This window comes from Corythoichthys intestinalis, chromosome 18 (genome assembly GCF_030265065.1).
Source record: "Corythoichthys intestinalis isolate RoL2023-P3 chromosome 18, ASM3026506v1, whole genome shotgun sequence".
In the NCBI taxonomy this organism is placed as follows: domain Eukaryota; kingdom Metazoa; phylum Chordata; class Actinopteri; order Syngnathiformes; family Syngnathidae; genus Corythoichthys; species Corythoichthys intestinalis.
The window spans coordinates 40,809,698-40,835,703 of NC_080412.1; the positions used below are offsets into that span (position 1 = coordinate 40,809,698).

The following is a 26,006-nucleotide window of genomic DNA, read 5'->3' on the forward strand; positions in this document are numbered from 1 at the left end:
AGAGAGCGTTCTGACTTTAAATGTCCTTCGGCGAGTCGACCGACCTCTCTGTTGCAGCAGCTGGAGCCATCAGGTGAGTGAATTGCACTCAATTGGTACAGAGATACACGGCGTGTACACACATATTTAAATCGGCGATGTTTGTTTCAATGAACGTCTGGCAATTATGTCAGAAAACAGCAGACTCGCCAGCCATTATAGAGGCTAAACACCACTATTATGTTGTTAAAGGGTACCACGGCTACAAAGACATGTACAGTTATGTGAAAAAATTAGGACACCCCATTATATTCAATTCTTTATTAAGAAATGTTCACACATCAATGTCTGATCTTGTTTTTCTTTATGTCTGGAAAAGAAAGTGATTTAATAGCAGGTTAAAAAACAGAAATTAACATTGTTTTACTCATTAAACCAAATGTATCAACAAAAATGCACATTCTAACTGAGGAAAAAGTTATGGCACCCTACTACCTAATAGCTAGTGTTACCTCCTTTGGCTGAAATAACGTCATTGAGACACATTATGGAGTGAAGGGAATAGTTACCTTTCTCGCACACACCATATAACTGTTTGCATTACTCTAACACACTTAACATAATCAATCAGGGAATATTATCGTTTCTCATATGTACTGTAGGATTGTTTGTACTACTCTAACACACCTAATATGAAATAAATAGCACACCATAGTTTAATGAAAAGAAGCTGAATAGATACACAACGCCATCTTATCACAGAACCTCAAGGTGTTCGTCACGAGCAAGATTGATGCACCAACTCTCGCAATCAGTTCTCCCGGCCACTCCAAGGACAAAGAGCAGGGCGCTCTGCCCTAAAACAAGTAGCGTCTCGCCCAGCCAGGATAACAAGTTGATAGCAGGTGCTTGGGACGTCAAGACCAGCGTCGGTCGCTGTGGAAACCACGTCCCAGCCACGAAGGATGACGCACGAACCTAACCGCCCAAAACCGACCACAGAGGGATGATCCCAAGACAACACCCAGCCACACCTTCGGCCCGGCCCACTCCACCGCAGCTTTCAAAAAGATCGCTGCTCGGAAACATTTCTATGTAGCCTTGTTTTGGATCCAGCAGGGTCCCTCCATTGTCTGTTTTGCCTTGTTTTTTGACCACTGTCAACAAATAAATTTGTCAACCTGTTTTCGGTGAGCCTTCTTCACACTTTTGGAACATGGAGTCAGTACAAAGGATTAACACAAGAGGGGAACACACGGAATTTTTGATAATCCCGGTTGACTTGCGGAGCGGTCTCAGCGGAGCACCGCTTCCGTGTGGCTTGGCCGGGAGGCTGAATTCCTTCAGGAGCCATCTACCAGTCTTTGACATCGGTCTGATAAAAGTTTGCCCCACTCCTCAACGCAGAATACTTTCAGCTGTGAGATGCTTGAGGGGTTTCTTGCATGTACAGCCTGTTTCTAGTCACCCCACAGCATCTAAATCTAAGATCTTGGCTTTGGACATTCCAAGACTCATTTCTTCATTTTCAGCCAGTTCTTGGTGGATTTACTGGTATGATTTGTCATGTTGCAGGGTCTAGTTTTGCTTCAGCTTAATTTTTTTCCACAGATGATCTCACATGTTCCTCAAGCACCCTCTGATACACGACAGAATTCACGGTGGATTCTATGATAGTGAGCTGGCCAGGTCCTGCTGCAGCAAAGCATCCCCAAACCATGACAGTTCCACCTCCATGCTTCGAAGTTGGTATGAAGTCCTTTTCCTGGAATGCTGTATTGGGTTTACGTCAAACATGTCCTCTGTTTTGGTGTCAAAATAATTAAATTTTAGAATAATCTGTCCAAAGAACATTATTCCAGAAGTCCCGGTCTTTGTCTACATTCACTCTGGCAAACTTCAGTCTGGCCATAGACTTCATAATGTATTGACCGGACTTGGGGTTCAGGGCCGATAAATAGGGGGCCTGCATTGTTGGCGAGGCTGTCAAAGCAGACCGACAGGAATCACAGACAAACAGCTTTTTTCGTTGAAAATTCTTGTGAATAAATGCTTAAATCCCTGACTTCTTTCTAGATTTGAACGTAAAACAGCCTTGGTTCTTGATTAAAAGCAAAAAAAAAAAAAAGTGCAGTTTGCATTTATTTTACGTAAATATGCCGAAGTACAATGCTAGTCTGTTAGTAAATGTAGCTAGAGGACACCTTATGTAAACAGAGCTTTTCCGGTGAAAATTCTTGTTATTAAATGCTTAAATCCCTGAATTCTTTATAGATATGGACTATGGAAAACAGTTTCGATTCTTGGTTAAAAGCAAAAAAAAAAAAAAAGTGCTGTTAGATAAATATTTGTATGAGTTATAATTTGATATTCAAGCCCTCTTAATGTTTTCTTTTTAATAACATTTGTAAAATTAGTTTAACAAGTAGATCGCCGTTATTGGTGATGATGCAAGGCATTTTGAGCGGTAACATCACTGGGTGGCGCTGCCGTCTTCCACTGTGTCACTCTTTAGCTACATAAACATGTCATCGGTTCTGCCCTTCCAATCTGAACCCGAGCGGGAAAGTGATGAGTGGGACAGCACTGTCGATATTTCAAAAAACGAGCTGCAAAGGCAATTAAATGAAGGTCTCCAGCGGGATTAAAACCCGCGTTTCCCGTGCGATAGATGAGTGCATAGACCACAGGACTATACTTTCACGTAACGTCAGAGTCATGATTTTCCTCATAAAGATCTATTCGATCCATTGGCGTCAATCACTAACAAGTCCTTAAATGAAGGGTTTGCGTAAAAGGGTTTATTGAACACACAAAAGAAACATGCGATCGTGAAAAGGCAAAAGGGTCTGTAACAGTAGGTCGGAATCCCCCTCAAAAAAGAGGGAAAACCGTTGTGAGAGGCAGACGAACGAAAAAACCAAGGCAAAGATGAAACTCGCAACGAAGGGGTCAAGAATACAAACTGTCAAATGGCAGCAAGTCAATATCTTGGCAAGCCGCCTAGGATCGGTTTAAAGACACTACTGATGAGCTGGCAAGCACGACGTTAGGAACTTATCCTACAGCTCTGTAACAAAACAATCTGACTAGCACCAGAATGTGACAAAATCATGCCAGTCGTCATACTAGCTTCGCTTGCTAGCTAGCACAGCTATTCTCCCAGTCCAGACCAACCGCATCATCACCCCCAGCGTGCATTGGGCACGTAAAACATGGCGCCCTCCGTAGGTCAAAATTAAAGATGTCCCGATCGATCAGGATCGATCTGGTCCGATCACGTCATTTTCAAAGTATCGGAATCGGCAAAAAAATATCGGACATGCCTTTTTATAATATATATATATATATATTTTTTTTTTATTAAATCATTTTCTAATTGTATCTAACGCTACAGACAAAATGTCTTACGCTCATCCTGCGTCTTTAGTTTTGGCTTAAAGTAGGGCTATCAAATTTGTCACCTTAATGACGGTAATAAATTTTTAAAAAATTAATCACGTTAAAATATTTAACGCAATTAACGCATGCGCTGCACGGCCCACTCACGCATTGTCGCGTTCAATCTATAATGGCGCCGTTTTACCTATATATATATATATATATAGAGCTACTAAGCAGCGTAAACTGAGTAGAGTGAATTTTGACAGCCTTTGGAGCCTTTTTTTAATTGGCTAAAGCCTTACAATCCCTCTCTCAACAATTAGAAACATCGTGGGAAGCAATGTGGAGAAGAAAGGTAGCAGTTGATCGTTTTCTTAACACCCTATGTTATTTCCCAACGCAGAGAAGATAATATCAATTGGTACCACTACGCACAGTGATGGTTGCACTTCCCATCATGCATTTGGGCAGAACAGTTAAATGGCTACAGTATCATTTACTGAAAGCTCAACAAATACACTAGATGGCAATATTTAGTCACAATATACAAAGTCATATTTATCCTTTAAGAATTACAAGTCTTTCTATCCGTGGATCCCTCTCACAGAAAGAATGTTAATAATTTAAATGCCATCTTGAGGATTTATTGTCATAATAAACAAATACAGTACTTATGTACTGTATGATGAATGTATATATTCGTCCGAGTTTTATTCATCTTTTTCTTAATGCATTGCCAAAATGTATATGATCGGGAAAAATTATCGGGAATGATTGGAATTGAATCGGGAGCAAAAAAAAAAAGCAATCTGATCGGGAAATATCGGGATCGGCATATACACAAACTAAAACGATCGGATCGGGAGCAAAAAAAACATGATCAGAATAACCCTAGTCAAAACATGTACTAAATATTATAGATTTTAAAATCAATGACAATAATATGTTTCTAATAACATATTTTAGCAAAAGAGAAAAATTGTGGCTTATTTTTCATTCGTTCTCCACCAACTCCAATTTATGGCAAGACATACACTTACCATTCTTTGCACCCAGTGGTTCTGCCCATTTTCCTTCACCGATCATCTGAAGGTCAACCATAATGGGGCCACCGGCGGTTGACTGCAATTGCAATTTAACCCAAAGACAATTAGACATTGATAGCGCAGCCTAGCCCACCCCCACTTTTGCTTTGCGGCACACTTCCATCCACACTCTTTCCTTTTTATTCCCCTCACCAGTGCCTGATCATCATTTTTCTCTGCAGCAATTCACACTCATCTGTGCCATCTGTCCTTTTTTCTCACGTTCATTGACCTTTTTTTTGCTCATTACCCTTTTACAGTTGCACACAGACCGTGAACAACTGGGAAAAAAATTGCAGAATGTTAGAGATCTATTTATTGACAGGAATGAGCTTCCATACGATAGGGATGAGGCAAACAATTGTCGTACATATTTTTTCTCAACACTCTTCAAATGAATAATCCAAACCGAAGCAGGTTTTAATTTGTAACAACCATTGTGTGAGGTTATGAATCTCATTAGCATACAAATCTATTCCTTGTCAAAGGTCTTTGCATTAATATTTCCACGTGTTCACAACACGCATTCTTAATCTATATATAAAAAAAAAACAAGTGTGAATTACTATGTTGAGGATCCAATAACATACTTGTAATGAGGAAACGGTTATTTTATTATACTGAGCTTGTTTGTAATTATACAGGTAGTCCCCGGGTTACGAACGAGTTACATTTATACGCTGCCGACGTTGAAATATTGCTCATTTGGCACACAGAAAGAAAACTGAGCATTCTCAGGCTTATCCTTTTTTCCCCTTTTTTTTATTTTTATGACTGTGGTCAAGCCCACCTCCTGCCTAAAAGCCAAGCCCAAGCTAGGCACTAACCGTCACGCACAGCTCCGTCACTGCCGTCCTCCCGGACTCTCTCTCTCTTTGTTGACATAATCGGTGCATGAATTCTGATTTGTGAGACTTAAGAGTTCAGACCGCCGCCAAATTTTGAGAAATGTGGCCCAGATCTGATTTTAACCACATACGAAAGTGACCTGGATCAGATTTGAAATGCTCAACTTCTATGCAACTTGTCCCGTTAAGACTGTCAAGTTAATGCCTCACTTTAGTCGGAAAAACACTAAAAAAAAATCAGATTTGTGCATTAAGACCTGCGGTCTGAACCTAGCCTTAGACACTCTTAGGTAGAGCAATTGTCGGTGCCAAGATCAGCGATAAGGTAGCATAGAACAGGATGTCAACATTCACACACTTACAGGTCATTGACATTTTACTGGGTTTCCCACCTTACATTGCTAAATTGGAGAGACAGCGAGAACCAAAAGTGGTATTTGGTATGTGGCAAAATGGATTTTGCCATGTCGCTATTTTTTTTTGCCATGTGGCATTTTTTTTTTGCCTTGTGGCATGTTTGCCACGTGGCAAAAAAAAGCCACATGGCAAAAAAATGCCACAAGGCAAAAAAAAATGCCATATGGCAAAAAAAAAATGCCACATGGCAAAAAAAAAAAAAAAACACATGGCAAAAAAAAAAAAAAATGCCACATGGCAAAATCCATTTTGCCACATGGCAAAAAAAAAGCCACATGGCAAAATCCATTTTGCCACATGGCTAAAAAATGCCACATGGAAAAATCCATGTTACTACATGGCCCAAAAAGGGCCACATGGCAAAATCCATGTTACCACTTGGCCCCAAAAAAAAAATCCATAAGGCAAAAAATATAACACATGGCCAAAAAAATGCCACATAGCAAAATCCAATTTACCACATGGCCCTAAAAATATGGCACATGGCAAAATCCATTTTGCCACATGGCAAAAAAATGCCACATGGCAAAATCCATTTTGCCACTTGGCAAAAAAAAAATGCCACAAGGCAAAAACAATATGCCAAATGGCAAAAAAAAAAAAAAAAACACATGGCAAAAAAATGCCACATGGAAAAATCCATGTTACCACATGGCCCAAAAAAGGGACACATGACAAAATCCATTTTACCACATGGCCCAAAAAAATTCCATATGGCAAAAAATATAACACATGGCCAAAAAATGCCACATGGCAAAATCCAATTTACCACATTGCCCTAAAAAATGGCACATGGCAAAATCCATTTTGCCACATGGCCCAAAAAAATGCCACATGGCAAAATCTATTTTACCACATGGCCCAAAAAAGGGCCACATGGCAAAATCCATTTTACCACATGGCCCAAAAAAATCCATATGGCAAAAAATATAACACATGGCCAAAAAAATGCCACATGGCAAAATCCAATTTACCACATGGCCCCAAAAAAATGCCACGTGGCAGGAAAAAAAAAAAAAAAGCCACTTGGCAACATCCATTTTGTCACATGGCAAAAAAAAAAAATGCCACATGGAAAAATCCATGTTACCACATGGCCCCAAAAAGTGCCACATGGCGAAATCCATATTACCACATGGCCCCAAAAAATTCCATATGGCAAAAAATATAAAACGTGGCCAAAAAAATGCCAAATGGCAAAATCCAATTTACCACATGGCCCCAAAAAACGCCACATGGCCAAATCCATTTTGCCACATGGCAAAAAAAAAAAAAAAGCCACATTGCAAAATCCATTTTACAACATGGCCCAAAAAAAAAGCCACATGGCAAAAAAAATGGCAAAAAAAAAAATGCCACATGGCAAAATCCATTTCGCCACATGGCAAAAAAAAATGCCACATGGCAAAAAAAAAAAAAAAAATGCTACATGGCAAAATCCATTTTGCCACATGGCAAATACCACTTTTCGTTCACGGCCCTGCTGCTAAATTGTGTCCTTTTGAATCACCTTCCTCACCTCACCTCATCCTCCTCGGTTATCCGGCCCCCAACATAGTGTCCACAGGTAGCTAACGATAGCACCTCCATTTTACCACATAGCCCAAAAAAATACATGGCAAAAAAAAAATGCCATGTGGCAACATCAGTTTTGTCATATGGCAAAAAAAATGCCACATGAAAAAATCAATTTTACCACACGGCCCAAAAAAGTGCTACATGGCGAAAACCAGTTACCACATGGCCCAAAAAAATTCCATATGGCAAAAAATATTACACATGGGCAAAAAAATGCCACATGGCAAAATCCATTTTACCACATGGCCCAAGAAAATGCCACATGGCAAAAAAAACAAAAATGCCAAAAAAAGGTCACATGGCAAAATCCATTTCACCACATGGCAAAAAAAAATGTCACATGGCAAAATAAAAAAAATGCTACATGGCAAAATCCATTTTGCCATATGGCAAATACCACTTTTCGTTTATGGGCCTGCTGCTAAATTGTGTCCTTTTGACTCACCTTCCGTCCTCTTTCTCCTCGGTTATCAGGCCCCAAACATAGTGTTCACAGGTAGCTAACGATAGCACCTCTATGCTCATAGGTAGCATAGGCCTGGAATAATGTATTTCTCGTTGTTGTTTGTTCTTCTTCTCTTCTGTATGCCTCCGTCCTTTCTGTCCCCCCTTAACCTCTTCCTGTTTGCTGCTTTCTCCTAATAAATAAAGATCAAGAACAAACTCAATGGGATATTATCAAACTCCAATGCGATACATGAAAACTGTTCAGACAATAATGACACTCAGATTCCTTTCCTCCGTGTCTAAGCAGCTGACCAGAACAAGTCAAATAATCAATCTATTGTGACATTAAACACTACAAATATGACTGCCGTAACATTTTGCTACTTTGCTGTTTGCTCATATTCGGTGCATCTCTTGGGGGTTAAGCCCCTTATCCACAAGAACTCCCACTGCATCCCAGCAGTCTGTTAGCATGTGTAACACTCTCTAGTAAATTCTTACCCTGTTGGCGTAGAACAATCTAATTAGGGCAAAATGTAGTCACTCATTAATTAATCATAGCTCCATGTTTTAAAGCATTAATGAATTTCTTTACCACGTGCCTTAATTAAAGTCTCCAAGACATGTTTTGTTTTTTTCATGCCCTGTCACTTCAACTATACTCTCTATCCCCCAACATAGGTAAGTGGGTTACATGATATAATTAGCCCTCAGAATTTACAGTGTGTTCCCTACCCGGATTCAGGCGTCAATTTTGAAACAAATATTTTAGTGAAAGTCTAAATTCCCACATGATGTAGCAGCTACACTATTTCAAGACTGGAAAAAATGTACTTGTATTTTTTTTTTTTTTTAATGAAGCCGCAATAGCTCACGTTAATGTAGTATAGATTTTGTAACTTCATTATTATTGTAAACACAGATAAGACCAATACCTTTGTCTACAAACTGTACCTGGCCTTTGGTAAGAAATTTGATTTTTTTTCTTCTATAGGAAATATGCTAACGCAGAAGAAAAAGCACTGCAGGGCAACTAATTAAACTGAGTTTAAATGCAGGGACACACCAGCAGTGACTTAAAATCCTTCAAGCAGAAGAGATAGTGCTGAAGTTCAAACAAAGAAAAAAGGAAGATGTCCAGTTCGACCAGACTAATTGTAAATCTTATGGTCCTGTGCTAATCACAAGAGAAAGTTGTGGCTCGATTTAGCACATATTAAATTTAGTAATCTAGAAATTAGGCCCACATTGAATTTAATTTGAAGGGATGCAAGCAGAAGGTCACCTTTTGTTTCATTAAAAGTCTGTGGCAAGACAAAATAAGACCATGTCTGACCTTTTCTAATATATTTGTAATCCATTCAGGCAATTCTAGTGCTGCAACGATTAATCGATTAACTCGAGTATTCGATTCGAAAAAAATTTTGGAATTAAATTTTGCTTCTTCGAGTATTCGTTTAATTAAAGTGGCATTGTAATGGTTTATTTTGAAAGTGTTTGCATTTAGTTTTATTGATTTGGGTGGATACACTGCCTTCTAGTCTGCCTCATTTCACATGGCTGAAGTCAGCTGCTCCATGTTGAGAACAACATAAGGTAAGTGTTTGTTTAAGCCAGTACTTCTCAAATAGTGGGGCGCGGCCCCCCAGGGGGGCGCAGAGCGATGCCAGGGGGCGCGCATGTGAGCTCGGGGAACATGCTTTTTTTCTTTTTTTTTTTTGCCGTACTGGAATAAAGTGTACTTGCACATCCACTCAGTGGGTGGCAGTGGCGCTCTCATTTCAGAGTGCGCGCAGTATTTTTGAACTGAGCAACAGCACTCAGCACACAGAAAAGAAATATGAAGAGCTGTGCGCTGCCGCCGTTTTCGAAAGTCGTTTTCCGGCCGGACTCACTCACGCAGCAACCCACTGTCTTCTCCGGTTCTCACGTCTCCGCCCGAGAAGTGCCATTTTCGGCTTGGAATCCTCACGACGACCGCCCTCACCTACGGTTTTCCCTCGGCCACCGAGAATGCGCTTTTTCCGTGCCGTTTGCCGTCCGCTAAAATTATTTTAGCGGACAGCCGGAAGCCAAATCAATTAAGACGCCATTTAAAGACATTAGACCCCAATCTCATTGATAAGCCGCTTGATTGTTTTTCAGCGAAAACGTGCCGAATATTGCCAACAATGGTCCTGCTTTGTCAGTGTTATATCAGTAAACCAGTGAGCATTGTTAGCATGCTCAGTGCAAAATAACCCCACACCATTGCAAAGGAGGTGATACTGTGAGCAGCAAAAATAAAAACTGTCCTTCTGTCCAAAGACACTCTTTTTTTCCTTTTATTCAGTTTTGTTTTTTTTTTGGTCAAATTTTCTGGCATATTGTCCTCATGAGTGAATGTTTCTAATCAGTTTTAATTTGTTATTATTTACTGATTTTATTACATTTTATTTTTCTGTATCAAATGGTCAAAAATGTACCTTGAGTGTATTTTTACAGTTTGGATGTGACTTTTTTTTTAAATCAGGCAAATTGATGCGCTTTAAGTCTTTTCTGTTACAAACAAAACAATGTTAATAAAGTTTTACTTTATTATAAGTTGCTCTATGTTACTTTTTTCTATAAAAGAAAAAATGGACACAATGTGAGGCAGATGCATACTTATAATAGTGATTTTATAGACAAATGATAACTATTTACAGTGGCGGGGGAGAGTTTGGGGGGGGGGTACGTAACATTTACGTCTTCCTTGGGGCGGCGTAACAGAAAATAATTGAGAAGCACTGGTGTTAAGCTAATGTTTTTTTTAATGCATTCGTAATTTAGTTTATAGGTATATTTAGCATAAGCGGATTTTAAGGGTGGGCTGGGGGGCCAGGCCCCCCCGGTGGCCGAAAAGTGTCATTGCATGAAATTAACTTTCCTATGTATATATATTTATATGTATGTAAATATATGAAAGTTGTAAAGCAATAAAACTGCAACAAAAATATAATATATAATAATATAATATAATAATAATATATTTTTATAATGGGTCAAAATTATTTTTCAAACATCCTGTGATTAGCACCTTAGACGGTCATTTGCTTTGCATATACTGTAATTTAAAAAAAAAAAAAAAAAAAAAAAAAAACTAGGGGAGGGGAATTTTATTTTTCAAATGATTTTTTTCTTGAACTTTTTTTTTTTTTTTTTTTTTTTTTTTGGGGGGGGGGGGGGGGGGGGGATTGAACAATTTGGACACAAATGTCCTACCCATAATATGGCCCGAACACAAAAAGGATTGCTTTAATCAAAGAAAACTTTTTCAATGAAAAATTGTGTTCAAATACAAATTTTTCAATCTCAAACATTTTTTCGCATTCAAAAACATTTTCTATGATTGAAATTTTTCTTTTTTTGATTTAAGTGATTTTTCTTTTTGAAAATATGTATTTTTTTGAAGCAACTTATTGTTTGATTGAATAATAAAGACAAAAACACCCTAGCCAAAATGTGGCCTGAACACAAATCAACATTACTTCATCCAAAAAAAATAAAAAAAAGTTCAAAGAAAAATAGCTGTCACATGCATTTTTTTGAGTTTCAAATTTATTTTGGCAGTTTTTTGATACAAGCGACTTTTTTTTTTTTTTTTTTTTTTTTGATTGAAAATATAGATTTTGATTGCAGCAACTTTTTTTTTTGTTTTGTTTTGTTTTTTTTTGAAGCAACTTTTTTTTTGGATTGAATAAAAAAGACACAAATCCACCTCCATATGGCTCCGCCCAGGGGATACAATTTTTAACTGGGGTAACTACATTGGCAAGACTCCGGCGGGCGTACCATATTCAATGGATGACGATGTTTGCTAAAAGTATTGACTTAGCAGCCTCATTTAGAATTCCCCTGAAGAATGATGGGAAACAAAAAACGCTCATTGTCAACTTATTATTATAAATATTCTTGTAAGGTCTTTTTATTGCTGACACTGCGTTTCAGGGCCATCAACATGTTGTGCCCCCCCTGCCCCAAAAGTCAAACTCCGCCTATGATATTTAGCCATTTTTGAGGGAATATGTGTCTGAACCATTAACAGTATTGTAAGAAAAAAACCTTGAGCGTTTTATAGCATTTAAGCTATCAGACTTTTTCCATGTAAGTTAGCCAATTTTTCTTTTGTTGTACATAGAGCCTTATTTATTTAGTTTTTTTTGTACCGTTTGAGGCTCAGTTCAGGTATTTGTTTTTCATGTTTCTTATCCCATGACTCGATTATTCGAACTAACTAGCTCATCAATTAATCGACTACTAAAATAATCGGTAGCTGCAGCCCTAGACAATTTGTCCTGGCCTGGATTGTCTTCAACCTTGCTTGAGATCAGAAGTCACCGAGACAAGAAGGAGTTAAGACAGAGGTAATCAAAAATGTCTTGGGCGTTACAACTAGAGTTGTCCGACTTTGAACAGATATCCTGCGGACGAGACTCCGGCATCGAAAAGTCGAAATCACGTAAGTCGGGTACGTCGTAGCTAGGGTTGGGCATCGTTTGAAATTGAACGATTCCGGTTCCATGTTTTGATTCCGGTTCTGAACGATTCTCCATTCCGATTCTTTTAAGAAGCAGGGTCAAAAAAATGCATGGTTTAAAAAATGTATTAGTTTATGTTAATGTCTTAACTTCTCGATTTTTAAAATTATATTAATTTAAAATTTAATATTATTAATAAAACAAATTTAAAATGTATTATTATTTATTATTAATTATTATTAATACAATTAATATAAAATTTATGAATTATAGGAACTTTTCACAGGGTTATTTTTAACTTGTAGATAAATTATTGCTGTCAAATTTATCGCATTAACCTTTGTAATTACCTTAATTTTCGCAGTATAAGGCACACCTGACTATAAGCCGCCACCCACCAAATTTGGCACGAAAACTGCATTTTTTTCATAGATAAGCCGCACTGGACTATAACCCGCAGCTGTCCTCAGTGTATTATGGGATATTTACACCAAAAGATATTAACCGGTAACAGTATTTGACAGCGGCATCATATGACTGTCGCAAGACCAAATGAACCACCATGAAGCTTTGAACCAGTTGGCTGCAAAGCTTTATTGCTTCAAGACGCTTCATATGGACATCACTGCTTCCTTGGGGTAGACAATCAACCTCTGCTGCCATCTGCTATCAACACTGTTGTTGTCCAACATGCTTCCTAGCATGCATTGCAGTGCTATTGATGTAAATAACAATCAGAATTCATGTTCTGTGGTAATTATTTTTTCAGTTACTGTTCCGCTTGTTTCATTAACTGCTAGTTATAGTATTTGGTAACACTTTATTTGACAGTGGTGCCACAAGACTGTCATTAGACAATCATAATTATGACATGAAACTGTCATGAGCATTAATGAATGCTTATAACAGACGTCATTTAGTGTTATCCGGCAAATTATTTCACTTTTGAATGGATGTAAAAGATCCAAGCTGGACATAAATGGGGTTAGTGACATAATTTGCTGGATGACACTTAATGACATAAGCATTCAGTAATGCCCATGATAGTGTCATGTCATAATTATGACAGTCTTATGACGCCGCTGTCAAATGAAGTGTTACCTATTAACCCAAATAAATCAACAAATAAGCCGCACTGGTCTATAAGCCGCATGATTTAAAATGAAGGAAAAAAGTAGCGGCTTATAGTCTGAAAATTACGGGTAATCACGTTTAAATATTTAACGCATGCACGGAATTATCCGCTCATGCATTTTCTCAAACAGATTATAATGACACCGTTTTTGCATATTAATAGCTAAACGGGAGAGAAATGCGAGTGGACACAGGTGTTCATTGGACCGCGCCTTCTGTTGTCATAAGCTTTGGCAACTCGTTCACAACAAACATATCTATTGAGGCGAGTGACGTGGGGCAGAGAGACAGATGATGATCTTTTTCTTAACACCCTGTATTGAACACAACGCAGAGAAGATATACCATTTGCAGCCACCACTGACAGTCATGGTTGCCCAACTTCCCATCATGCATTTGGGCATAACCGTTAAGTTGCTACAGTATCATTTAGTGAAAGCACAACAAAAATAATATTCCAATCTCTCAAAAAAATAATGTTCACAAAAAGAAAAGCGCTCAATGCAAAGAGAACTGTCATACCCAATCAAAATAGCTATGCAAAATACACATAAAACTTACTCCGACTTTGCCTTGGCTAGATCTCTAATTAATTTAAAACTCGCTACTGACACCTTCTGGTGTATTTCAATCACTACCTTACGTAGTTAAAGACACTGTGGAAGAACGGCAGGGGAGCCCATGTGACGTCCCGCTCGGCGACGTCCTCAAAGGCGAGCTATTAAGTTTTTTTTTTTTGATTGAACATTTTACAAATTTATTAAAACGAAAACATTAAGAGGGGTTTTAATGTAAAATTACTATAACTTGTACGCAAATTGATCTTTTAAGAACTACAAGTCTTTCTAGCCGTGGATCCCTTTAACAGAAAGAATGTTAATAATGTTAATGCCGTCTTGTTGATTTATTGTTACATTAAAGAAATACAGTACTTATGTACAGTACGTTGAATGTTTATTCCGTCTTTTGTTTTCTCTTTCTAGTTCAACATTAATCTACAGAAAAATAGGGCTGTCAAACGATTAAAAATTTTAATCAAGTTAATCACAGCTTAAAAAATAATTAATCGTAATTAATCGCAATTCAAACCATCTCTAAAATATGCCATATTTTTCTGTAAATTGTTGTTGGAATGGAAAGATAAGACAAGACGAATATATACATTCTACATACAGTACATAAGTACTGTATTTGTTTATTATGACAATAAATCCTCAAGATGGCATTTACATTATTAACATTCTTTCTGTAAGAGGGATCCACAGATAGAAAGACTTGTAATTAATAAATGTGACTTTGTATATTGTGACTAAATATTGCCATCTAGTGTATTTGTTGAGATTTCAGTAAATGATACTGTAGCAATTTAACTGTTCTGCCCAAATGCATGATAGGAAGTGCAACCATGACTGTGTGTGGTGGCACCAATTGATATATCTTCTCTGCTTTGGGAACAATTGGGGTGTCAAGAAAAAGAACACCTACAGCCATTCTTCCCCACTTCGCTTCCCACAATATTTCTACTTGTTGTGGGAGGGATGTTAAAGCTTTAGCCAATTAAAAGCACGGTTCCAAAGACTGCTGGTATCTACTCCACTAATTTGACGCTGCCTCCTAGCTCTGTGTATAAGTAAAACGGTGCCATTATAGGATGTTTGCGACAATGCATGAGTGGGTTGTGCCGCGCATGCGTTAATTGCGTTACATATTTTAACGTGATTAATTATAAAAAATAATTACCGCCCGTTAACGTGATAAATTTGACAGCCCTAATTCATTTTTAAACTGTGATTAACTCGGATTAAAAATTTTAATCGTTTGACAGCCCTATTAAAAAATGCTTATATCGGCCGATATTAACGTCTACCCGATAATATCGGACAACCCTGGTCACAACCATGGTTACAACACTAATTGTAAACACGCATGTCTCAAATAAATAGTATCAACAAATCACTCTTTCTCTATAGGACTGCAACATGTAGGATTAAGATTAATAGTGCCAGACTAAAGCATTTTCTGTAATGTGCTTCCAGGAAGTATATTCCCTGTCAGGACAAATGAGACGGTTCTGTTACTGCATACACAAACAACAAGGGATGGATATGACAGATCCCATTAAAACCCATAGATCCCTTAAGTAACTCTCCACCTTAGCCCTTGGAGAACAGCAACGACGGGCCTTTGCATTTTAAATGCCGCTGGAAAGGCGTCAAGCTTTAGGAATAGTCCGCCGCTAACCCGCAACTGTTGGCGCTGATTCAATTTTCTGACAATTCATTCCAGGGATTTACTGTGAAGCACCGTGTCTCATTCAAAGCTCTTCTCCTTCATTCCAGACTCCCGTGGCATTGGAACGAACAAACACAACACGGTTTTCCAACTCGTGCTCGAGGATGAGGCAAGACGGAAGGCTTTTGTCTTGCTTTAACATTTCTGCATTGTTTTCCCAACTGGTGTGTGATCTGAACCATAGCCACGCTCGTCTGAGAATGAAAGAAACGCCTCGTGCTAGCTAGCTTACACTGAAATAAATGGGACGTTTATGTTAAGTTAAAAAATGATGGAGAAGCTCTAAAATTTTACTAACCATACAATTGGTTTGTATTTTTGAACTAGTCCCTGACAAAATCTTGTCGCTTATCCATTTTGTAGAAACAATTGCTAATAACTAAAGACATCCCGATCGATCGGGTCCGATCACGTCATTTTCAAAGTATCGGAATCGGCAAAAAAATATCGGACATTCCTTTTTTTTAATATATATATATTTTTTAATTAAATCGTTTTCTAATTGTATTTAACGTTACAGACAAAATGTCTTACACTCATCCAGAGTCTTTAGTTTTGGCTTAAAGTAGGGCTATCAAATTTATCGCGTTAACAGCGGTAATTAATTTTTTTAAAGTTAATCACATTAAAATATTTAACGCTATCAACGCATGCGCTGCACGACCCACTCACACATTGTCGCGTTCAATCTATAATGGCGCCATTTTACCTATATATAGAGCTAAAAGGCAGCGTCAAATGAGTAGAGTGAATTTTGGCAGTCTTTGGAGCCATTTTTTAAATGGCTAAGGCCTTACAATCCCTCTCTCAACAATTAGAAATATCGTGGGAAGCAATGTGGGGGATGAAAGGTTGTAGTTGATCTTTTACGTAACACCCTATGTTATTTCCCAAAGCAGAGAAGATAAATGAATCGATGCCACTACGCACAGTCATGGTTGCACTTCCCATCATGCATTTGGGCAGAACAGTTAAATGGCTACAGTATCATTTACTTAAAGCTCAACAAATACACTAGATGGCAATATTTAGTCACAATATACAAAGTCACATATATCCTTTAAGAATTACAAGTCTCTATCCGTGGATCCCTCTCACAGAAAGAATGTTAATAATGTAAATGCCATCTTGAGGATTTATTTTCATAATAAACAAATACATTACTTATGTACTGTATGTTGAATGTATATATTCGTCCGAGTTTTATTCATTTTTTTTCTTAATGCATTGCCAAAATGTATATGATCGGGAAAAATTATCGGGAATGATTGGAATTGAATCGGGAGCAAAAAAAAAAGCAATCGGATCGGGAAATATCGGGATCGGATCGGGAGCAAAAAAATGGAACAACCCTACTAGTAACCTGACTTTTAATTATTCAGTTTGTTTCAGAAATGTCTCATATGAAAGCTAAGACCCTCCCAAATGATGTTGAATGTAGAAAAATAGCTTTGTTTCACAAAAAAAAGATTTATCATTTAATGAAGACATAAAAGTCAAATTTTAACAAGGCAAAAGTTTTGTCGCTAACAGAAAGTAGTGTGAAAATTGAACAAAAAATGTACTTCAAATACAAAAATATGTTGCGTAACATAAGCGAATTAAGTAGTGGTGCTGTTATTTCCAAATTTAATATTTTGTATGACTTCCATGGGCTTCGTCAAGGATTCATACAATTTATTGATGAAGTCATCTGGAACATCAAAGAAAGCAGTCTTGCATTCCTCCCAGAGTTCATCAACATTCTTGGGTTTCGTCTTCCATGCTTCCTCTTTCATCCTGTTCATGTCTGTTGACTGGGCTGGCCTCTCCTGGAGGATCTTTATCTTCTTTGCCTTGAGGAACTTTGAGGTAGAGATTGAAGTATACGATGTCCTGCTGCAGAATTTGTCCCTTTTTATGGTTAGGAATGTAAGAGGCAGCTAAGATTTGTTGATATTTTACCCTGCAGATCTCTCAGGGTGCAGACAATTAAAAAAACGTGTGGAATTTGCCAAGGCCCACAGCTTGTCAAAAAGATGGACGCTGGAAAAGTGGAAAATGGTGGATTTTTTTAGATGAATCTACCGTTGAATTACACCAAAGTCGCCGCAAATATTGCAGGAGACCTACTGGAGCCTGCATGGCTCCGAGATTCACTCAGAAAACAGTGAAGTTTGGTGGCGGGAAAATCATGGTCTGGGGTTACATCCAGTATGGGGGTGTGCGAGAGATCTGCAGGGTGGAAGGCAACATAAATAGTCTGAAATATCAACAAATCTTAGCTGCCTCTTACATTCCTAACCATAAAAGGGACCAATTCTGCAGCAGGATGGTGCTCCATCGCATACTTCAATCTCAAGATCCTCCAGGACTGGCCAGCCTAGTCACTAGACATGAACATCATTGAGCATGTCTGGGGTAGGATGAAAGAGGAAGCATGGAAGACGAAACCCAACAATGTTGATGAACTCTGGAAGGCATGCAAGACTGCTTTCTTTGATGTTCCTGATGACTTCATCAATAAATTGTATGAATCCTTGTCGAAGCCCATGGAAGTCATACATAATGTTAAATTTGGATTTCACAGCACCACTACTTAATTCGCTTATGTTACGTAACATATTTTTGTATTTGAAGTACATTTTTTGTTCAATTTTCACACTACTTTCTGTTGGCGACAAAACTTTTGTCTTGCCAAAATTTGACCTTTATGTCTTCATAAAATGATAAATCTTTTTTCAGTGAAACACATATATTTTTGTACATTCCACATAATTTGGGAGGGTCTTAGCTTTCATATGAGCCATTTTTGAGACCAATTGAATAATTAAAAGTCAGGTTATTAGCAATTGTTTCTACAAAATGGATAAGTGCAAATACTTTTGTCAGGGACTATATAGCATGCCTCTTATTCTTGATTAGTTACAATTCATGTTCAGTATTTATGACTAATTTACCAAAAATTCCCCATGATTAGTTACAATTTATGTTCAGTATTTATCACTAATTTACCAAAAATTCCCCATAAATTTGTTGTAAAATTCCCTCTCACTATTTCCTGCCTGCTTTTGCCAAAGAGCGTGACTCAGTAACACAAGTCTGGGATTTAGTCTGTGCTGTTAAGGCCTTACCGCATTGTTTTTAATAGTATAATTTGAAAGTTTACGACATCTTTAAAAAGATGAAAAATAAAATGATAGAGGCAAATGTGTGTTTGCACACAAACACAAATGACAATCAGGGGACTCTTTTCCTTCTTGCCAAGTGATCATTACGGTGCTCACTAGCCGGACCTCAGCTCATTGTAGCTCTGGGCGCGTCCGGCATCTGCACATAAAAAGGCAGTAAGTAATTACGGGGAGCCATCATAACACAATGATGGCTGAGGGCGCAATGGCATTGAGTAGAGAGCGGATGGCCGTCATGGATATGCTGATGAGCTGATGGGGGTGGCCATAGTGATGGTGATTCGACATGAACACTGCAGCATTGGACAGTTGCACGTAGGGTCTGTCTAGATTGTTGGCCAAAGCCCATATGGAGGACTGAATTTCATTTTCCTCAACTACATGGTCTATGACAGGGGTCCCCAACCTTTTTTGCACCACGGACCGGTGTGATTTGGGTATTTTTTTTCACGGACCAGTGTTCCGTCAAATTTTGTACCCTTATAAAATTTTGCTCCCAAAGCTTTTGTGGCGGTGAAAAAAGCCCTCTTTTATATTCAGTTAACGACACAGCGAAGTCGTTAAGTGAGAGAACTGCGTGCAGTTGTTGTGTGCAGCTAACATGGCAAATGTAAGTTAATATTCCTTTCTTTAAAGAAATAATAAATATAAATACGATAAATATGATGGTCTTTTGACGCCGCTGTCAAATAAAGCGTTACCTATTAACCCAAATAAAATCAACAAATAATCCGAACTGGACTATAAGCTGCAGGATTCAAAATGAGAGAAAAATATCGTGGCTTACAGTCTGACGATTACGGTACTTTTTTGCTGTAATACAATAAAGTTTTGCACATCCACTCTGTGAATGGCAGTGGCACTCTCATTTTCAGAGTGTGGGCAGTATTTTTTAACCAAACAAGAGCACACAGCAACGAGCAAGGCGATATGAAGAGCTAAGACGAGGAAATATGACGAAGCGTATGGCTTCACTTTTAAGACAGTGGGACACAAGGAAAGCTGTCAAAGACATTACACCCCGATCTCATTGATAAGCCACCTGATTTTTGTTTCAGCAAAAACATGCCGAATATTGCCAAAAATTGTCCCAATCTGTGAGTGTTATATCAGTAAAGAGCGAGCACTGTTAGCATCATACAAGGCTGCATACCAAGTTGCTCAGTGCAAAATAACCCAATACCATAACAAAGGAGCTGATACTGGCTGCAGCAAAAATAAAAACTGTCACTCTGTCCAATGACACTATTGTTTATGTTCTGCTATTTTATTATTTTTTTTCTTCAGTCAAATTGTTTAACATATTGTACTCTGTTAATGTTCCTAAGAGGGCTGTCAAACAATTAAACGATTAAACATTTTTTTTAATCGAGTTAATTACAGCTTAAAAATTAATTAATCGTAATTATTTTCAATTCAAACCATCGATAAAATATTGCATATTTTTCTGTAAATTATTGTTGGAATGGAAATATAAGACATAAAATGGATATATACATTCAACATACGATACATAAGTACTGCATTTGTTTATTATAACAATAAATCAACAAGATGGCATTAACATTATTAACATTCTGTTAAAGCGATCCATGGATAGACTTGTTGTTCTTAAAAGATAAATGTTAGTACAAGTTTTAGAACTTTTATATTAAAACCCCTCAATGTTTTCGTTCTAATAAAATTTGTAAAATTTTCAATCAAAAAATAAACTAGTTGCCCGCCATTGTTGATGTCAATACACAATGCTCATGGGTGCTGAAGCGCATAAAATCAGTCGCACCCAAACGCCAGCAGAGGGCGACAAAACTCCGGAAAACACAAGTAACAAGTGGACATTGCACTTTGCTGTCATTTTAATCTGTTTGAGCGGGGCATATGCGTTATTTGCGCCAAATATTATAACGTGATTAATCCAAAAAATTAATTACCGCCCGTTAACGCGATAATTTTGACAGCCCTAGTTCCTAATCAATTTGACTTTACTATTATGTATTGATTTTATTCAATTTCATTGTTCAGTATCAAAAAATAAATATGTTTACAGTTTAAGTATGTTTACAGTTTGGATGTGACTTTTTTTTTAATTCAGGCAAACTGATGCGTTATGTCTTTTCTGTTAAAAAATAAAAAATGTTAATAAAGTTATATTTTAATGTACATTGATCTATTTTACATTAATAGTATTTTACTATATTACTACTTATTACTCTATATTACTCAATGTTATACAAAGGTGTACTTACAATAATTTTATAGATAAATTACAGTGGCGGTAGATAGTTGGGGGCACGAAACGTTTACATCTTCCGGGGTGGGGGGGTGGCTGGTAATAGAAAATATATTGACAGTTACAGTGTGCATCGACAACAATATAACTTAAAATTCTGGATGTTAGTAATATTAGGTGTCTTACGCAACATGAATTTATTAATCAAGCATATTCCTAGTGATATTTGATATTTCATATTACTACTCATTTAATTTAATTTTAATTTCTTTATTCACAGTTGTATCTGTACTTGCTGCTCTTTTGTTTTTCACTTTTGGTTAGATGCAAACTGCATTTTCTTGCATTGTGCTTGCACATGTGCCATAACAATATGGTTGAATCTGAGTCTCAGAACAATTAACATGTTCTTTCAGAATACACCGACAGATACTATTTCACAAACAAAATGACCAGCTTGGACAGATGGACAGTGCTGTCTTCTTTTTTTCAAATGCCATAATTATCCATACATGCAGAATTACAAGCCATCATACAACATTTGTGCACAGCTAGAGCCCGCTGTCGGATCCACCTGGCACATTCATGCTGCAATGTGGGCATCGCAGTGCCTCTCTTCCTTCACACATGCCCTCGCATGTGGTTAAGTAATTATCTCATTCTCCATTGTGTCAACAGCTGAGGTTTATCGTGTATATCAGTGTTGTTTTTGGCAGTTTTTGTCTTTTGGACCAAATATACTTATTAGTCTTAAGTCTTATTTTAGTAATTTCAAAGTGTGTTCTTCGTCTATTTTTAATTGACAATTATTCAAAATGTTTTCATTTGTAAACTTCAAAAGTTTTCGTCCATGAATAAATAAACAAACAAAAGGTTTTCAACAATTTCAAATGAACATTGACAGATGAACACATACAGTGGGGCAAATAAGTATTTAGTCAACCACTAATTGTGCAAGTTCTCCCATTAGAAATATTAGAGAGGCCTGTAATTGTCAACATGGGTAAACCTCAACCATGAGAGACAGAATGTGGAAAAAAAAACAAAAAATCACATTTTTTGATTTTTAAAGAATTTATGAATGAACAATTACCATTTTCGTGTCAAATTTGGTGGGTGTCAGCTTCAGTCATGTGTGCCTTATAGTCCAAAAATTACGGTATTTTGAGTTCAACAATTAATATAGTGGTGCAATATAAGCACTTTTCTCATAACTGCAGTTGAAGTTGTTTTATTTTTCGCAGCATGTTTATTTGGAAAACCTTGAAGTTGTTACGGGGTGGCGTGGCTCAGTGGTAGAATATTTGTATTTGTCCTACAACCCGGAGGGTGTAGGTTCGATTCTTCTCCCTGATGAACTCGTCTAAGTATCCTTGAGCAAGATACTGAACCCCACGTTGCTCCTGGTGCTGCGTCACCAGTAGGTGAATGGCGGGATAGTGTAAAGCGCTTTGAGCGCCTTGAAAGGTGGAAAAGCGCTATATAAGTATAACACCATTTACCATACAGTGGGGCGAACAAGTATTTAGTCAACCACTAATTGTGCAAGTTCTCCCACTTGAAAATTAATTATTAGGGAGGCCTGTAATTGTCAACATGGGTAAACCTCAACCATGAGAGACAGAATGCGGGAAAAAATCATGACAGAAAATCACATTGTTTGATTTTTAAAGAATTTATTTGCAAATCATGGTGGAAAATAAGTATGTGGTCAATACCAAAAGTTCATCTCAATACTTTGTTATGTACCCTTTGTTGGCAATAACGGAGGCCAAACGTTTTCTGTAACTCTTCACAAGCTTTTCACACACTGTTGCTGGTATTTTGGCCCATTCCTCCATGCAGATCTCCTCTAGAGCAGTGATGTTTTGGGGCTGTCGTTGGGCAACACGGACTTTCAACTCCCTCCACAGATTTTCTATGGGGTTGAGATCTGGAGACTGGCTAGGCCACTCCAAGACCTTGAAATGCTTCTTACGAAGCCACTCTTGTTTGGGATCATTGTCATGCTGAAAGACTCAGCCACGTCTCATCTCCAATGCCCTTGCTGATGGAAGGAGATTTTCGCTCAAAATCTCTCGATACATGGCCCCATTCATTCTTTCCTTTACACAGATCAGTTGTCCTGGTCCCTTTGCAGAAAAACAGCACCAAAGCATGATGTTTCCACCCCAATGCTTCAAAGTGGGTATAGTGTTCTTCGGATGCAATTCAATATCATTTCTCCTCCAAACACGAGAACCTGTGTTTTTACCAAAAAGTTCTATTTTGGTTTCATCTGACCATAACACATTCTCCCAGTCCTCTTCTGGATCATCCAAATGCTGTCTAGCGAACCTAACGGGCCTGGACGTGTACTTTTTTCAGCAGGGGGACACGTCTGGCAGTGCAGGATTTGAGTCCCTGGTGGCGCGTTGTGTTACTGATAGTAGCCTTTGTTACTGTGGTCCTAGCTCTCTGTAGGTTATTCACTAGGTCCCCCCGTGTGGTTCTGGGATTTTTGCTCACCGTTTTTGTTATCATTTTGACGCCACGGGGTGAAATCTTGCATGGAGCCCCATATCGAGGGAGATTATCTGTTTTATTGTAAGTCTTCCATATTCTAATAATTGCTCCCACAGTTCATTTCTTTACACTTAGCGTTTTACCTATTGCAGATTCAGTCTTCCCAGTCTGGTGCAGGTCTATGACCTTCGACAGCTCTTTGGTCTTGGCCATAGTAGAGTTTGGAGTGTGACTGACTGAGATTGTGGACAGGTGTCTTTTATACCGATAATGAGTTAAAACAGGTAACGAGTGGAGCCTCGTTAGACCTCGTTAGAAGAAGTTAGACCTCTTTGACAGCCAGAAATGTTGCTTGTTTGTAGGTGACCAAATACTTATTTTCCACTCTAATTTGGAAATAAATTCTTTAAAAATCAAATAATGTGATTTTGTGTTGTTTTTTTTTTCACAGTTTGGCTCTCATGGTTGAGGTTTACCCATGTTGACAATTACGGGCCTCTCTAATCTTTTCAAGTAGGAGAACTTGCACAATTGGTGGTTGACTAAATACGTATTTGCCCGACTGTAATTGTAGAGGGTGCAAGGACATCACATCTTCATGATGATAATACACACTCATCAGGAAAACAAAACATTCATTTCAGTTAATTAAACTCAACTGGACGCCACGAACTGTATGCAAAAGGTTTTCCAAGCGTTTAAGACGACACTCACCACGCGAAATGCTAACGCGAACGCTATGCTAACGCTACAAGTTACATTTAGTTTGTGATGATCACCCAGCACAGACCTATAAAGGCTAAAGCAACATGGCATATCTAGCCAAAACTTAGCCAAGCAGCGCCTGACACATGGTGTTCTGAAGATTAGTTCCCTTTGTTATTAGTTCGCTTGCCCACCAGAGGGCACCATAGCATTCCCCTCTAATACAGGGAGAGTACAGCCTAATTTATGCTTCTTCGTTGCGGTGACAGCGTAGACCCTATGTCGTCAATGAGCATTCAAAATTCTGCGTCAAGGGAACGTATTGCTCTGTAATTCACCGCCAAGCCACTAGAGGGATGTGGCATTGTGTTATACAGTTTTGGGGTACTCTTGTCGAATTCCTTTAGTTTTCTTCTGGTTAGACAACAATGGCACTCTTCAATGTGTATCTGTAGCTCATTAACATTGAACAACAAATGTTGTTTAAAAGGAAGAACAAACAGACTGGGGAACAGTTTCTTTGCTAAAACCATCTCCACCCTGAAAAGTCATACGTAACACCACATCACCCAATGTCCAATATTTATTTACAGCAATATACTATGTACAATACTTAGTGAGTGCAATATTCAATGCCGCACTGTCAACTTCTGCTACTTAACTCCTATTCAGACATATTCTATGTGAATACTTATTTACGTGCAATATTAATGTGCAATATTCAATGCCATCATCCATCAATGAGTTTTTTACAATGCTCTGCTGGAATCTTAGACCATTCTTCTTTGGTCAACTGCTCCAGGTCTCTGGGATTTGAAGAGTGCCTTCTCCAAACTGCCATTTTCAGATCTCTCCACAGGTGTTCTATGGGATTCAGGTCTGGACTCATTGCTCGCCACTTTAGAAGTCTCCAGTGCTTTCTCTCAAACCATTTTCTAGTGCTTTTTGAAGTAAGTTTTGGATCATTGTCCTGCTGGAAAACCCATGACTCTTTGTTGGTTGTCTTTAGACTTCATAATACCATGCACACGGTCAAGCAGTCCAGTGCCAGAGGCAGCAAAGCAACCCCAAAACATCGACCATGTTTGACTGTGGGGACCGTTCTTTTCTTTGAAGGCCTCAGTTTTTTTCCTGTAAAATCTATGTTGGTGTCTCTTCCCAAAAAGCTCTACTTTTGTCTCATCTGACCAGTGAACATTCTTCCAAAACGTTTATGCCTTTCTCTGGTAAGTTTAGGCAAACTCCAGCCTGGCTTTTTTATGTCTCTGGGTCAGAAGTGGGGTCTTCCTGGTGATCCTACCATAGAGTCCCTTTTAAATCAGACGCCGACGGATAGTACGGGTTGACACTGTTGTACCCTCGGACTGCAGGACAGCTTAAACTTGTTTGGATGTTAGTCGAGGTTCTTTATCCATCATCCGCACAATCTTCCGTTGCAATCTCTCGTCAATTTTTCTTTTCCGTCCACATCTAGGGAGGTTAGCCACAGTGCTGTGGGCTTTACTCTTATTGATGACACTGCACACAGTAGACACATGAACATTTAGGTCTTTAGAGATGGACTTGTAGCCATGAGATTCCCTATGCTTCCTCACAATTTTGCGTCTCAAGTCCTCAGACAATTCTTTGGTCATCTTTCTTTTCTCCTTGCTCAATGTGGTACACACAAGGACACAGGACAGAGGTTGAGTCAACTTGAATCCATTTTAACTGGCTGCAAGTGTGATTTAGTT

The 26,006-nt window shown here is 38.2% G+C and overlaps 1 protein-coding gene across 1 annotated transcript in view; it reads right to left on the minus strand.

Moving 5' to 3' along the window:
- LOC130906154 (insulin-like) overlaps positions 1 to 26,006 on the minus strand; it is a 51,241-nt gene that overhangs the window by 24,494 nt on the left and 741 nt on the right. The window contains exons 2-3 of the mRNA XM_057820135.1: positions 7,737 to 7,929; positions 4,404 to 4,485 (exon numbers count right to left, since the gene is read on the minus strand). Coding sequence (XP_057676118.1) covers positions 4,404 to 4,432 — 29 coding nt within the window. The 5' untranslated portion in view covers positions 4,433 to 4,485; positions 7,737 to 7,929. The remainder of the gene's footprint in view (positions 1 to 4,403; positions 4,486 to 7,736; positions 7,930 to 26,006) is intronic.